This window comes from Nipponia nippon, unplaced genomic scaffold, assembly GCF_047370975.1.
Source record: "Nipponia nippon isolate SJK-2023a ecotype South Korea unplaced genomic scaffold, ASM4737097v1 scaffold_3, whole genome shotgun sequence".
Lineage (NCBI taxonomy): Eukaryota > Metazoa > Chordata > Aves > Pelecaniformes > Threskiornithidae > Nipponia > Nipponia nippon.
In genome coordinates, this window is record NW_028262347.1 from 5,169,533 (window position 1) to 5,185,632 (window position 16,100).

Genomic DNA, 16,100 nt, shown 5'->3' on the forward strand with positions numbered 1-16,100 from the left:
TCCCCATCCCCATCCTCATCCCCATCCCCATCCCCATCTCCAGCTCCAGCTCCATCCCTGTCGCCAGCTCCATCTCCATCTCCGTTCCCGTCCCCATCCCCATCTCCAGCTCCATCCCCAGCTCCAGCTCCATCCCCATCCTCATCTCCATCCCCATCTCCGTTCCTGTCCCTATCCCCAGCTCCATCCCCATCTCCGTTCCCGTCCCCATCCCCATCTCCAGCTCCATCCCCATCCTCATCTCCATCCCCATCTCCATTCCTGTCCCTATCCCCATCTCCAGCTCCATCCCCGTCCTCAGCTCCATCTCCCTCCCCCCCTCCACCCCCATCTCCATTGCCATCCTCATCTCCATCCACATCCCCATCCCCACCTCCACCTCCCTCCCCATCTCCATCTTCATCCCCATCTCCATTCCCATCCCCATCTCCATCCCGATCTCCAGCTCTGTCCCTGTCCCCATCCCCATCTCCATCCCCACTTCCATCTCCATCCCAATCTCCATCTTCATCTCCATCCCCATGTCCATTCCTGTCCCCATCTCCTTTCTCATCCCCATCTCCAGCTCCATCCCCATCCCTATCTCCATTCTCATCCCCAACCCCATCCCCATCCCCATCCCTATCCCCATATCCATCCCGATCTCCGTCCCGATGCCTATCCCTATCCCTATCCCTATCCCTATCCCTATCCCTATCCCTATCCCTATCCCTATCCCCATATCCATCCCTATCCCTATCCCTATCCCTATCCCTATCCCCATCCCCATCCCCATCCCCATCCCCATCCCCCTCCCCATCCCCACCCCACCCCACCCCACCCCAGCCCCGCCCTCCCCGCCCCCGGGTGTGGCCGCCGCCGGCGGGGGCCGGGCGGGGGGCGGTGGATGCTCGGGGCTGCCTTTGTCCGTGGCGGGGCTGCCGCGCTCCGCACCGCTCCGCACCACACCGCACCGCACCGCACCGCACCGCTCCGCTATGGCCGCCCCCCGCCCGGCGCACGGCTGCGGCAGCGGCGCGCTGCTGGGCCGCTTCGGCGTCTTGCTGCAGTCGCTGCTGGCCCTCTGCGCCTTCAGCACCCTCATGCGTGAGTACCGGGGGCTGCTCGGCCGGGCGGGCACCCTCCGCCCCGCGGGGGTGGCCCCTGGGGACCGCCTGCGCCTTGGCCGGGCTCTGGGCTGCGCTCCTGGGGTGGTGGGTACCCAGTAATTTAAGAGCACCAAGTTTTGCGTTGTCTACCTGTAGGGTTTAAAGCGGTGGGGAGTGCGGTAGTTTGTGGTTACAACTGTTCCGAGCCGGCGGTTATGGCGCCAGATGCTTGTTCTTCAAACTCTTGTTCTGAGCTTTAATCTGCTGGTAATGAAGCACCGCGAACTTGCAGCTATAATCTGTCAAGACTGACTCCGCTTGTGTGAGCGATTGCTCAGTCACTTAGAAAATTTTAATGAAGGGTGAAAACTAATGGTGTAACCCGACGGTTTGTAAGGAAGAAGCGCACAAAGATAGGGCGGGTGTCAGATGCGGTGCTGCTCGATTACAGTAATAGTGCCCTTAATTGGTTTGTGATGCTGTTTTGTTTAACTTTGCTTAAACTGTAAAGTTTTAGGGCTGGCGACGGGAGGTTACTGAGAGAACGTGTTTCACTGATTCCTGTGAAGGGGGGGTAGAAAGCAGCTGAGCAGTGAGAAAAGGCGGGGAACACTAATAGTGAAAGACCTGAGAAAATTTACTGTTTCTTTGTGCTGCAGCTGCATTTTACTTAGAGCAACATGTGCGTTGCTCCTCTTTTGGGTTAAGTGGTTCCACACAAGCTGAGTAACATGCCAGAACTTGATCTGTTTTCCTTGTTTAAAAGCCTGTGGTGACGGCAAACTAAAACTTCAAGTTTTCTGGCCAAGTAGCTGCAGATTTTTGAGGCTCGCTTGCCCGTCTCTGCCTTCTGGAAACCGCTTTCAAAGGCTCCAGCGCTGCGGTTAACACCAAGCTGCCAGGGAAAACTGCACTGAGTTCTTCCTGCGATAACTGATTGCTTTTTCCAGCTGGAGCAGCCCAGTTGCAACCCTTCACTGCTTGTGTTTCACCAAATACTGACAGTAAGAATAGATTAATTTTGTGTGTCTGCTCCCCTTAGTGATGTGTGCATATGGGTTAACTGTCCCGTAAACTCCATGGGGTGTCCCATAAAATCAAGGACATTGGTTAATCATATCAAAATACTCCTGTGGATGAAGGCTACATAACCCCTGCTAGCAAATCATCAGCCCTGGGCTAACGGTTGTCCTCCCCCTGGTGCAAGGGCTATTATTTCCTTGAACATTAACAACCTCTTGGTTAATGAGGAAAAACTTAAATCTGATCCTATGCGGTTTCATTGTGAATCCACTCAATGACTAAAGCTGCGGAGGAAACTGCTGGCTGGGACCCCAAAAGCAGATGTGTTTACAGCCCTGGGATCTCAACCGCACCATCTCCTCTGGCTGCAGCTGGGCTGGTGGTCCCAAATTCACCCCAGCTGTTTCTTATCTGTGCCCCATTCACACCCGCCCGGCTGGAGGCTTTCTCAGATCTGCTGTTGGGGCTGTTTGTATGCAGGCTTCTCACCCACGGTGGTTGTAAGGGGCTTACCAACGACTTTACGTTAGGCAATAACTTGCTTTGAAGCAGCTTTTGGGCTATTCATGTGGCCAGTTTGGTTGGCAGCCTCCTGGGGAGGAAAAGATCCCAGCAGCTGGGAGGTATGGGAACCTCTTGAGCTGATGGTGATGTCTGTGCGGAGTCAAAAAGGTTCCTGGGAACCTTGATTTACATCTTCACTCCATCCAGCCTAGCATCAAGTTGGGCAGTCCCAGCTGGATGACTGCTTCATCTAGATCTTGGGACGGTGCTGTCGCTGGAGTCAGCGTCAGCCCTGCTTTGATACTTCTTCCTTCAGTACTGTGACGTTCCTGGGTGTGTATTTCTGTCGTTTGTATGTCTGTCATTTCTGCTTTAATGGGACGTTGCAGGCCAGCTTGCTCGGTCTTACAGATCAGTGAGTGGAAATTCAGTTCCTATCTGAACCCAAGCCAACGCCTTTTGCATTCCTTCTGCGCTGAAGTACCAGTTCGGCTTAGCTGTAGGAGAACCTGAATTTGAATAGGTAAGATTTCCAAATTGTGCTGTTCAGAGGACTTGAAAACATCTAGAGGAACTCGGACTAACCATAATGTGGTGTTCTGCAAAGTTCTGCAGGTGTGCGTGCATGGGATGCGCTCACAGAGCGTACATCCAGAATGTGGGTTCCAAGTATGGCCCATGACAGGAAGGATAAACATATATGTTGTTATCAGAAGAGCTTGTGTCCTTGCATTTCTCTCTCTGTGGAAAGACTGTCTCCTGCCAACCTGGTAGGAGAACCCAATGGAGGAGGAAGTCGGTCTTGCATGATTGAATTGATGCTTTGCATCCAGTGCGTGTCTGGGTTGTAGGAAGCACAGCTCGTATGCAGTCCTGGAAGAGAATATACTGGCAAAATGGAGCTGTCACCCGTAGTTTCAAATTTTACTACAACAGCCCACTAGGTTTCTTGAGGTCAGTTTAGCCTGTTGCAAAGGCTACAAAAAAAAGCTCAATTTAGAGCAAAAGTTCTTGGGCAGCAGAGGGAATCCTTGTTTCCTTGTAATGGGATGAGTGGGATGGTTGCTCCCCATTGCTGTGGGGTACATGAAATGGGTCCTTCATGTGGTGAAAACAGGACCCAGAAGTAAATGATGCCCAGCCTTGGTAGGGGAATCAGGGAAGCTGTTTAGTGGTGTTATATTAGCCTGGCTAACTACCATGAGCAATAGTGATGACAGTTCCTTTGAGCCTACAAACACTTTCTTGCTTTTCCAGCAAGTCTTTAAGGTTGTAGTCAAGCCTAATTCCAGTGTGGTCCAGGGCTTGCTCTGGTTGCAACTTTGCCCCCTTTGGTAATCAAATGAAAATGAGTTGTTACCCTTCCCACCAGCCTGCAGTGGCTTTGGTGGCCCTTTGTCTGTGAGGACACTTGCTACAACAACTAAGATGCAAACATGTGAAAGAAGAGGCAGAAAAGCCCAGCAGCTGTGTGTGTGTGGCAATCCAGTTTCCTGTGCAAGAACTTGCCCTTAGGGATGTCATGATGTGGAGGAGTGTGGATAATTGTGCAATCCCATCTGAAGTAGCTTTTAATGCTCTGCCTTGATCATCACTCAGCGGAGTGGAGAAAGCATGTTGCGGTTATCTCAGCTGCAGATGCTGGGTGTGATTTGGGGGATGAGTTGCTGCAGTTGTTGCTATTTAAGTGTAAAACTTTTTTTTTTGAGGAAGGGGTTGCAGACTAGCAAAACTTACCCAGATTTGCAACCTGGACAACAAAACCCTTTGAAATGGGCAGATCTTGTGTAGAAATTTTAGCCATAGCCGCTCTTGTGGATTAACTGGAGTGCAAGAGAAACAGATTTGGGGAGTTAAGGATCGTTTTCTCCATTGTGAATGGGAAAAGCTTTCCTTGGAGCTGGTATGCTTGTTTTCTACCCCACCACAAACAGCGTGGAGGACATCTAAGAGCATTTATTTTTCTTCCAACTTCCTCTCTTCCTGAAACTGTCTTGGCAGCCCTCTGAGCTCCTGAGTGAGGTTTAGTAGCACTTGTGCTGCAGGTGTCAAAATAGACTTAGCTCTTGAAGGGAGTTCATACTGCCAGGCAGGGAGAGCTGTACTGGCCTGAGCTCCATAGCCCTCTTCACACAGTGAAACCTGGTTTTCAGCTTGACTTTTGAAAATGTCTTGATCCTGCCTAATGTGGCAGCAGTGTCCCTTTACCTCCTCTTGCACATCACTGCTGCACGCATTCTTCCAGCACATCTTGCCTTGAGCTTAGCCTAAGAAGGCAGAGCTGTTTGCAGGGGAACCCTGGTGCTGACCCCTCAGGCAGGGCTTGGTGATGGAGGTGTGCCATTAGCAAGCAGGGTGATGTTTTGTACTCTGGTCCAAGTAGCTTGAGCTGAGGCAGGACCACAGAACAGGAGTTTGCCAGACTGACTGTAAAAGAAGCGGTGACTCTTGACTGTGGTGGAAAATCCCCGGTAAAGAATAGAAGTAACAGCCCATTGCTGGTGTTTTCCTGGTCCCTGTGGACTTACCAGCTGACCTTCCAGTGCATTTTTCTCCAGGATGGTGGGCAATGGGTTAGTGAAAATGGGAAAGAGCGTCCTAGTGTATGGAAGTGTCTGAACTTTGAGAAGGATTGGTGGAAGCCATGGTACTCATCTCCATCAGATAGATCAAACTTAAGCAACCTTTTGTGACTTTTTAGTAGGCCCTGTAGCAATAGGACAAGGGGTAATGGTTTTAAACTAAAGGAGGGTAGATTCAGACTAGATATAAGGAAGAAATTTTTTACAATGAGGGTGGTGAAAGACTGGAACGGGTTGCCCAGAGAGGTGGTAGGTGCCCCATCCCTGGAAACATTCAAGGTCAGGATGGACAGGGTTCTGAGCAACCTGAGGTAGTTGAAGATGTCCTTGCCCATTGCAGGGGTGTTGGACTAGATGACCTTTAAAGGTCCCTTCCAAGCCAGACTATTCTATGATCCTGCCCCAGTGCTAAGTTCAGGCTTGTTGCTATATGTAGTTTGAATTGCTGCACCACTTCTGTGCTTCAAAATTATCCTGAGTGCTTTCTGTGTCATGTTTTGACTTTTACACTGAAAATCTCTTATAAGGGTGGGTGGAAGTGTGAGTCCATGTCAGGAAAGAGAAGCAATTAATGGTAGAGCACTTGATCTGTCCAGACTTCCATTCTGGTTTGAAATAACTTTGCCCAGGACATGAGAGCACTGCAGGCTTACCATGTCCAAGACAGGCTCCGCTGACTTTGCTTCCTCTAACGCAAATACATAACTGTGTTCGATTTCGATTATTCACATACATGTATATTTAAATGGGAACTTCACCACTGCAGATGCTCTTCCCCCTAGGGGAAAACAAACCCACAAAGGTTAACTGTCTCTGGAGGTGCAAAGCACAGGGCTCTGCGGACTGCAGTAGCAATTTACATGTAGGTTTGTGGGTTAAGCAAAAGGCTGCATATGGCAGGGCTCTCAAGATGTTTTTCTTCTGCTCCAGTACATCTGAAAACTGGCTGAACTTGAAAACGCACGTTGTGCTTTGTAAGCTGGAAGGTCTGTGCAGCACTTGATGTGCTTCATTAAGCTGAACGCAGCTTTCTACAAAGCTTTTGAATCTCAGCTGTTGATTACATTGACCTCTTCTTGGAAGTCACCTTTTGAAGAGCTAAACCGAGCAGCGAAAGCTGTGTGCTTAGTGAAGATTGTGAGGTTCCTGTTTTCTGAAGGAACAAATGGGTTTGGTGAGCTGAGAAATGAGCTGGCAAACTAGAACTGCATGAGAAGTTATCTATAACCCAAGGGCTGCGAAACACCTTACACCTTGCTGAATTGGTTCTGCAAGAGGTGGTGAACAGTTGATATTATAGGTGAGTTTTAACTCTTTACAAGAAACTTTACAGGGAAACTAGTCTTCTGTAATTAAGGGATGGAGCAAGTAAAGTTTTTGGGAGGAGCCGGTTAAACTTCCAGCTGTGTCTTTTTTTAGACAGCATTTGTGAGAAAACTGTGGCGGACAGGCTTGAGCAATAACTACCAGCCCAGCTGCATCACTTCATTCTTCAGGTGTTGTTCTCTTAATGATCTCAAATCTTGTGGTCTTAAGATAGAGCATTCCCTGTTTAAAACTCATTTTTCAAGGGACTGACCTGAAATGTAGCAATGCTTTATGTGGAGATACTCACTGCTGCTTCCCCCAGGAAGCATGTGTTAAATAACATATAAATAACAGGAAGAATGTGTTAAATAACACATTCTGTGTTGGAGCTAGAGCCCAGCCCCAGTTCAGGTCTCCTAGAAGATCTACTGTGTCATCAAATAATGTGCCCTGTTCTCAATGTGCAAAGCATGACTAATGCTTGTTGTCTCAAAGCAATGGTTTATGACCACTTGGCTATAATGACAGCTGTAAAAATCCACATGGAAACAAGACATGCAGGATAGAGCTTAAAACTGAGAACCATGCCAAAGTGCTGTGTGGCCTTCACTTAGGCAGTTAGGGTCCCCATGAATGCTCCAGCTGAGGCTCTTGGCATGTGTCTGCAGGGTGGATGATGGGGAGGTGGTGCTGCTGTGTGGGTCCCAGAGCATCCCCTGCACTGGACCTGCAGATGACTCTGGATTCGTATGGGGAATACGAATAGATGGGCTAAACAACATCAGGAACTACACAAGAAAGGGAAGAGGAGCAGCTGTTAGGTGAGAACTCAGGGAGGAAAGATGTCCAAGTTTTTTTTTGTTTTTTTTTTTTTTGGTTAGGAAAAAGCGGAACTATTTCTTTTTCTTGTGGTCTGCCTGCATCAGCCTGGGAGCTCCGGTGTGCGGCACCATGCAGGACTTTGCACAGGGCCATTGCTTCAGCAGCAGCTTCCTGAGTGCCTGCTGTCCATGCATGCTCCTCTTGCATGTCAGAGCACTCTAACCCAAGATAAACTCTTCTTATCTGAAAGATGCTGTAGAGTAGCCCAGCAATATCTGAATATCTTCAGTTGGAGCTGGTTCAATCTATACTTCCCTGCTGCCTCATGTCTTGCAGACCCAGAGATAACCTAGAACATATCCTCCATTCCTGTTCCTTCCTTAAAGTGTCCCCTCTGCCAGTTTTGCTACAGGTGGTTATGTTCTTGAAGCATTGGTACAACGGTATTTGGGAGGGAATGGCTAAATACATCTCGTGCAGACTAGGGGATATAAGTTAGTAGCGATCCGTCTCCTTAAACCACTGATAGGACCTTTGCTGCTCCATGAACTGATGGAGGATGTATGTTTTGAGCCTTTCCAGCTCGGGCGCGTGCTTATCTCGCGAGCAGCATGTTGGCTGCTCTCTGCAAACGGTGGCTGCTGCTTCCTCCCATTGTGTCTGGGGTCGAGCCGTCTGAGTAGCTGTGTGCTCAGGCTAAGAATAGTGCAGACCCCAAGGTTTTGGCCTTTGTATCCCGCATGTTGGCTCCTTTCCTGCCTGGGGCTTGGAAAAAGCCTGGGAAAGGGCGTGTCCTTCAAAATAGATTGAAATGTGATATTGAAGACTATACTACCTATAAATAACGTTGAGGTTGGGCAGGGGGAGAGCTTCTGTTTCCTCCCCGCTACAGTAGCTCTGAGTCCTCTTCTGCAAAGGCCAGAAATAAAGTCCTGACCCTCTTGTCTTGCTCGTGCGATGTTGCCCCCCGAGATGGGCGTTACAGTAGGCAATTTAGCTAGCACCTCTCTTAAAAGCAGGTGACCACGGAACCAGTTCTGGGTATTGCCACCTTTATTTTTGGTGGGGCATTCACAATTTCAGTGTATCAATGCCGCAGCGCCTTCTCTGAGCGCTTCTAATATCAGGTTCATTTTCAGTATTCATCCTCTGGGGCCTGTCACTGAGCTTGGTGGGGTCAGACTTGCGTCTCCAGTAAATCAAGTCCTAAGAGCTTTGTCTGTTGAGTCGACATCTACCTTCCAAACTTCAGCTTTTGAATCTCTTGGTTGATTGCAGTAAGGTTTATCAAGGAGATGGTCTGACTCTCAGCCAAGCATACCTAAGCTTCTCCTAGGGAAATAAGTTTCCCCCTCTAGTGTTGTAGAAACCTGACTTAGTAGTCTGTTTTGCTAATCAGCAGCTAGTTGCTACTGCAGCTAATTCCGCCTGAATTAGGGGGTTTATTTCCAAGAGGGGTAAAAGGCACCTGTGCTGATGCACACATCCACAGTGGAGCTGTCTGAACGCAGCGTGGGGTCAGTGGGGGGTGCAGGAAGGACGTTACACACAGGAGTGCTCCACCGTGAATGGAGTGAGGAACAGCATGAGGGAACTGGGTGGTTGCTGCTGTCCTTGTCTTAGTTGATTATAATAATCAGAGAATTTGTTTAAAAACAAAAGTAGACTGTGGGACAGCATTGCTGTAGACTCGGATAACTTCAGGGAACTATATGTGTCTAGGGTACGCAAAGATGTCCCTGTTCTACTGCATCAAGAAAACACCATAATAAATGGTCTTATTACTCTGAGAGAGGAAAAAAAAAAAGGCAAGGATAGCTGTCATTGAGCTTTTATCTTCTAGTTTTCTGACAATTTATGGATCTATAACGAAAGACTCTCCTCCAAAACATTTTATTTATTTATTTTTTACATTTCACAGGTTCTTATTGAGATGTCCAACTTCCACCCAGCCTGGTGGCCCTCAGGGATTTTCAAGTGTATGTAATCCTTATTGTCCTTGACTGAAGAGGAAGGGCCTGGGAGTATTTTGTTTCCTGCCTTGCCCTTTCTCAGCTGTGGGCAGGGTATGTCTCTCAAATTGTCACTCATCTTCCTTCGCTTTTGTTTAACTTCATGGCTTTTTGTCTGCAGTAACTGCAGCCAAGTAGGGGGAGAGTGGTAACTTATGAGGACACCAACTCAAGAAGGCAGGCTGTCATCTCAGCAGTGCTTTACTCCTGTTTAATGGGATAGACCTGGGTCCCCTTCTCCTGACTCCTCTAGGAGCATCTTCCCATCTGCCTCGCCTTTTCCTGAGATGTTTTGGACCATGTGGCAAGTCTAAATGGTCACACAGCACTTCACCTCCATGCTGCAGCAGGGCTGTGCGCCTTGGAGCAGCCTGTATGCTTCAGGTTGGGACTTCACGATGCTTCCTTCTGTTGTTCTTGAGAGCTGTCTTTGCATTTCCTTCAGAAAGGCTTCATTTCTACAGTGTGAACTATTTTGCTGTTGACATCCACCCACTTTACTGTTAATTGAAATTTAAATAGAATAATTCAGGATCAGATTGAAATGTGCTCAGTGCAGGGTTGGCTCCTGCAGGAAGAATCTGGACAAGCAGTCTCCATCTTCCTCTCTTTAGCAGTTTGTTTTTTTCATGGTGCTCGCTGTAGCATCCTGCTCTGTTACAAGGACCCTCAGCCACGAACATGATGTGTTCAGCTTTATTTCACCCACCATCTCCTGTCAACCTGTGGCGTCTCTGCAGCATTAGTACACACTGCTGGGTAGTTTTGTGCTGTCAGAGAGGTGGTTGACTTGACACAATTCCCAAATTTGCTGCTCTTCAGAACACAAGTAGCTCTGCTCTGTGATAAAAGGGGCAAGTCCGTAGGCCACCGATACTAGCTAGGCCTCACCTTAAATATGCTGCAGACATTCAAACTTTGATGTGAAGAGGCACCAAGTGAGATCGGGAGTCCTTACTCTGTGTGTATAGCATGATTGCAAAGACTTAAAAAGCACTGACTAGCACGTGGGTCCATGAGGAGCAAGTGCATGCCAGAAAGCTGGGGGACCTGCACTTTCCTGGCTTGTGATGTGGTCCAGGCTGGTGCCCTAACTAGGCTTGCAGGTATCTGGCAGTTCGGGAAGATCACTTAGGTATAGAGATGTGCAGTAACATTGCTTCCTTGCAAAAGCCAGCTTGCTTTACAAATGGACAAAGCTGAGAAGGGAGGCAGAGTTAAAATGATCAGTGCTGTGGTTGGTACAATGTTGGGAAGACAAATTCCTGATGTCTCCTAGTGTAGACCCAGTATACGCTAGTCTCATTTTTAATCTAGTTGGATGGGGGTTCTCTCACATCTTGTGCAGCTCTGTGTGCACTAAACTCAACTTTTTCATTGGTTGTAGGTGCTAGAACTTAAATATCACATATTTCTTGTTTGTTTGATGCATGCATAAGCATGCACAACTTTTCTTAAAATAAATCTTAAGAGTGGACTGATCTGTCTGAACCATGGTAGCAAACCCATGCCCACAGGTGGTGGAAAACTGAGTTGACCCCAGTGAGTGGAGATACATTTTGAGACGAGCAAAGGAGACTTCAGCCTTTCTCCAACCCCAGCCAGCTGAGCCTGTGGCTGTGCACGCTACGGCTTAGCTCTCTGCAGGACTTGGAGGAGGAGGGGGACACTTTGCGGTTGCTGCTCAGCCTGTTGCTCCAGAGCCCTACTGGGCTCCCAAGGCACAAAAGAAGCAGTGCTGCTTCAAAGAGGACTTCAGCAGCTCCTTGAGTTTTCAAAGACCTGGTGCCACTTTTTATGTGGATTTAGCATCACCCCTAACCTCTGGGTCACAGCTACCAAACAGTTCTGCTGCCTGTTTAAGCTCTGGTAATCTTGGCTGGATTTCTGGCTTAATTTGGAGACAGCCTGCTGCAGCTCTGCACAGTAAATGCACTATTAAGCAGTTAATTATTTCTCTATAATACTAGCTTTTATCTTTAATACAACAGTTTTACTGTCTCTGATAATTACACAGTCTCAGATAACTCTCTTAAATCTAATGAGGCATGGCAAGCTGTGTTCAACAAGGCACCACACCATTAACTTCTTACCTCTTACTTGTCATCTTATCACACTGAATTACTGTATTTCTAGCCTGAGTGCCTATGGATACATAACATGTCACTTCTCATTAAGACAATAATGAAAATCATCCCTGGTGTTCTTGCGGTCAGGCTAGTGGTCAGCTGGCTGGCCTGGTGGCCTGCAGACCCCTCCAACAGCTTCTCTGCAGCATCATGCTCTTTGCCCCATGAGCTGAGCAAGCTTATTAGGTTTGATTTAAATACTTCTGACCACTCAAACAGCTTGGTTGGTCCATGGGTCTCTTGCTTATGGGTGGGTGAAATGCAAATGGCCCTTTGAAGGGCGTCGGTGATGATAGATCTTGTTTGTTCTGATGGAAGTCGTTGCTGCAGGGGTATCTCGTGGTGGGATTCAGCTGGATAAGGGAAACCAGGCGTTTTTTTCTGGACAGGGATAGGACACAAAGTGCTGCAGCAATGCCTGGTGTAACTTGACATGACTGCTGCTTTGTTATTCGTTAATGGGAACAGCAGATTAGGTCATTGAAGTGCTGGTTTTCTGTGGATCTGAGAGTGACATCAAAAACCCTGCAAGTGCCTGACCAAAACCCTGGGATTAGGGGGATCGTCTTTTCCTATGTCGCACTATCACCTTGCCAGTAAAAGAAGCACAAAATTGTACTTCTGAAACGTTGAGGCCTCTGGCAGGGAAGTTCCTGCATCCTTCCAGGCTGGACCAGGAAGGCATTTCCCAGGGAAATGAGCCCAGGCTGTCCCTTGGGGCAGATGGTAGGGCTCCAGCTGGCAGTCTGAGTGCTCGAATACAGCTGGACGGAACAGATCAGTTAATTACTGTCTAGATGCAGAACAGCAGAGCCCTTTATTTGGAAATTAGCCGTGTCCAGCTAATGTTTGGGTGCTTCTTCCCAGACTTTGCTGAGCCTGCCACTGACTTGGCTTTTGGAGGTGGGTTTGCCTTCTGGTACGTGGAGCCTGTATGGGTTGTGCTGTCAAAGCTGTGTATTTCCCCACCGAGCAGGGAAGGAAAGAGCCTTGTTTTGGGTTATAACCTGAGTCATTCAGATTCCCTGTGGGTATTTTATGGGACCAGCTACTGTGGTGTGCTGGGATTAGATCAGTCCCTGGCTCTAAAAGGGCTCTTTTTGCTTGGACAGAAGCTGTTACCTTCTCCACAGTTTCATTAACTGAAAGACTAACTAGCAGGTAGAGTGTAAATCTGGCAAGAGAGCTGGATACCAAGTTGTGTTTAAAATTGTGCTGGCCTTATCAGCAGTGTTAGTGATCTAAAAAGGACCAGAGGTGTTGCTTGTGCCCTGTTGCTCTCACAGGCAGTAAGGAAACTCATGTCTATAAAAATGCATCTCCTTATCCCACTGGAGAGCAGGCAGAAGCATGTGGCTCTGATGTCTCTGCTTTCATCTGTGGCGCTCTGGGTCCCTGTCTTCGTATCCCCAAGTTGCCCTGAGAAGCATCTTCACGTGCCAAGAACTGTCAGCAGTGGAAAAAAGTCCCTTTCTTGGTTGTAAATTTGAAGGCAGTGGCTGCTTACATGTAGCTGGGGGGGGATGAAGAAAGAATAGCTGTGACAAGTGGGATGGTGTGTGTCTGTTCTGACTTTCGGTTGCTTTTTAAAGGAGCAGAGTAGGCTGTGGGGCTCCCAAGGGTGAAGACTTAGTGAGGATAAAATAGACTAACTGATGGTCTGTTTGGTTTTCTGCAGTCTGAGTACTCTTCAGTACTCGCCGCAGTGATATGCCTGATATTGGGCACAGCTGGGATGTATAGAAAGATTCGGTGATTAACACAATACGTACTCTTGGGGTGGTTTCTCTAACAGGGCTGTACATTGCACATCAATTCATACTCATGTGTCCTGCTGCTTTCAGGCTCCTGGTTTCGCTAGATGGCACCACCCAGCAGCTGCTCTGCTCGCGTTCCCGGCCGGACTGTCAGGAGTTAGAGAGGATGCACTGAATTATTGGGTTTTTTCCATTTCCCTCAAAAAAAAAAAAAAAAAAAAGTCACAGCTCATTATTTTGAACTGTGATTGTTAATGATGATGTCTCTAGCTCTAGATGTAGCTGTTGGCAACCTTACCACAAAGCATGACAGTGCCACTGAATGCCCCTACTGTTTCTTTTTTTTTTTCCCTTCTAATCAATAAATCTAATGCAGTGGAAAGCCTCTTCCAGGTCTGCTTGTTCCAGAGCATTGGTACCTGTAGGTTTAAAGGGAGAAGAGTTGGCCTGGTGGCTGGTACTTTTTAAAATGGGCTCCTAGCTGGAGTGACAGCAAAACAGTCAAAAATTATTTCTGCATGGGATGTGGTCCTTGGTACTTTTCCATCAGCAGCTCCTATTTGTGCATGTAAAAGCTGGTTGAGCATCAAATCTCTGACAAACTAACTGGGACCCTTTGAGATGCTTCTGCAATGCTCAGAGCCCACTCTGAGCAAAACTAGGTAAAAATCCAACTTGCCATTATCTCCAGGTAGTAACTAGAGAAAGCTCAGAGCAGCAACTGCAACAGACAGCACCGGAGGACTCCTTGGAGGAGGAGAGACCTGAAGGGCTGCAAGGAGCAAACTCATCTATGGCCAGAGGAACTTCATTGAAGAATCATAGAATAGTTTGGATTGGAAGAGACCTTTAAAGGTCATCTAGTCCAACGCTCCTGCAAAGAGCAGGGACATCTTCAACTGCATCAGGTTGCTCAGAGCCATGTCCAACCTGACCTTGAATGTTTTCAAGGAAGGAAGAATTGCTTCAAATGTCTTTCAGGGCATATCGTTGGTGGTACTGAAGCCGTGTGTCTGACTACTGCTCCACAGTAGTAGCCAGTGGGCATACAAAATGTTGTGTAATGAAATAATGTTTTAATACTAGTTGGCAGAAGCTTGGAGCCGTGCCAGCTCGCAGGGTTTCAGGGCTTGGCACTGGTACCTGGTGGTATGCTGGAGATGTGTGCAAGGTTCTGCTTCCTCGAAGGTCCTCTGGTCCTGTTAGCTGCAAGGAGGAGGTGTCTTTATTGTGCTGCTGTGACTCAAAAGCTTAATGGACTCTTGGGCCATATCATTTCGCTGTCACTACCATAATTACAATTTGCCTGGAAGACTTATCAGAGCTGGTAGATAGTGGTGAACCCTCCCTAGCTTCCCTCAGGTCACTTCTCGTGTCATGAAAATGCTGCTGCTGAAGGACACCAGAAGCACACACCTACCTCCCAGACACCTCTGCTGTTCATCCTTCTGACCTGTGGGTGCACGCATTGCCTCTGGTCACTTTGGAACTGGATCCTTTGGCTTTGCTCAGCTTTAGACTGGCAAATGCTGAGGGTCCTCCAGATTTTTTGACTGCTTTTGCACTGAAGATCAGCACAGACTGCACATGTGTATTGGTTCAGCTCTGCTGGTTAAAGTAACCTATCTAATTATCTTTGCAGTAAAACGATTTAAGGAACCAAAGGAAGAGAGACGTCCCTGGAGGATATGGTGAGATTTTTAATTTGAAACTTGAGAAGACCATGTATCTGTAATATTATTTTCTTCTTATACTAACAATCTTCTAGGCCCTCTGAATATCCTGCATAGTATTTAGTCATTAAGTGAAATTCTCTGCTGCCACTTCCCAAGGAAACCTCCATAAAGTAGCTGGTAAAGTAGCTTCTCCCTATAAGTAAAATTCCCTGCCTAGGTCCTCCAGAAAAGCTTGTTTTTATTGTAGGTGACTGAAACAAGAGGTTATGGTCCTCTCCAGTCTGCTGGCATACCTGCACATGGGCTGTCTTCCAGACAGGGTCAAGTTTTGTTCTTAAATTTGATTAATCACTTTGGTGTCCCCTGACCCAGCTCAGGCATAGACCAACGTGTTTGGCTGTGTGTTGATGTCAGGTAGCTGGGTATTGCTGTCAGTGTCGGACACCTCTACAAAGCATCTCTGTGTTGTAGGATTTGCTGGCTGCCAAGAGGTGGGTGTATGAGTGGGCTCAGCGTGCGGTCAGGCTGGCTTGGCAGCATGAAGCTACCAGTTAGCGATGAAAAGCCCGTTAGTCTTCTCAGTTTGGTTCTTCCTCTAAAATAATTTGGGAATTCAATCCCATTCCCTGTGGACAGGTGCAAAAAATCATAAGTAGCTGAACACCTTTCCTGCACCTACTGCTGGTTGGAGAAACTGGGGCTGGGCTGGGCACTAGAGGATGAACTGCCCTTTGCTGCAGGCTAAAACTCAGCAGCAAGTGTGAGATGCAGCTCTGCAAGATTGAGCTGCTACATGCTGAAGTGCTGTCTTTTTTCCTTAAGTATTTGGAGTCAGCCAAACTGTCCATTTTCACCATGTACAACTTCTTGGGCATCAGGAATGCATCTTGGAGGAAAGCAGATCCATGCATGGCCTTCCCTTGGGTGACTGCTGGGCTGCTGGTGCTCCAGGGCACAGATCTTTATGCTTTTTTTTTTCCTCCAGGTTTTATGATACCTCCAAGCAAGCAATAGGTGCCCTCTTCATCCACTTTGCTAATATTTTTCTGTCAGATCTCACTGAAGAGGACCCTTGCTCTCTGTAAGTACACAAGCATTCATGTCCTACATATGTAAAAGGAGGAAGCAAGCCTGTTGGAAGACTCTGTATACAGTGGAAATGGATCCATTTAAAGTACTAGGTGGGGATAAGCCATGCT

The 16,100-nt window shown here is 47.8% G+C and overlaps 1 protein-coding gene across 2 annotated transcripts in view; it reads left to right on the forward strand.

Annotated features, from left to right (window-relative positions):
• Window positions 1–923: 923 nt before the first annotated feature.
• LOC104010526 (store-operated calcium entry regulator STIMATE) overlaps window positions 924–16,100 on the forward strand; it is a 36,472-nt gene continuing 21,295 nt past the window's right edge. For both annotated transcript variants that reach the window (XR_015706594.1, XM_087766520.1), the window contains exons 1-3: window positions 924–1,086; window positions 14,868–14,916; window positions 15,887–15,982. Coding sequence is in view for 1 of the 2 variants with exons in the window: in XM_087766520.1 (XP_087622646.1) it covers window positions 978–1,086; window positions 14,868–14,916; window positions 15,887–15,982 (254 nt within the window). In the remaining variant the exon portion in view is untranslated. The remainder of the gene's footprint in view (window positions 1,087–14,867; window positions 14,917–15,886; window positions 15,983–16,100) is intronic.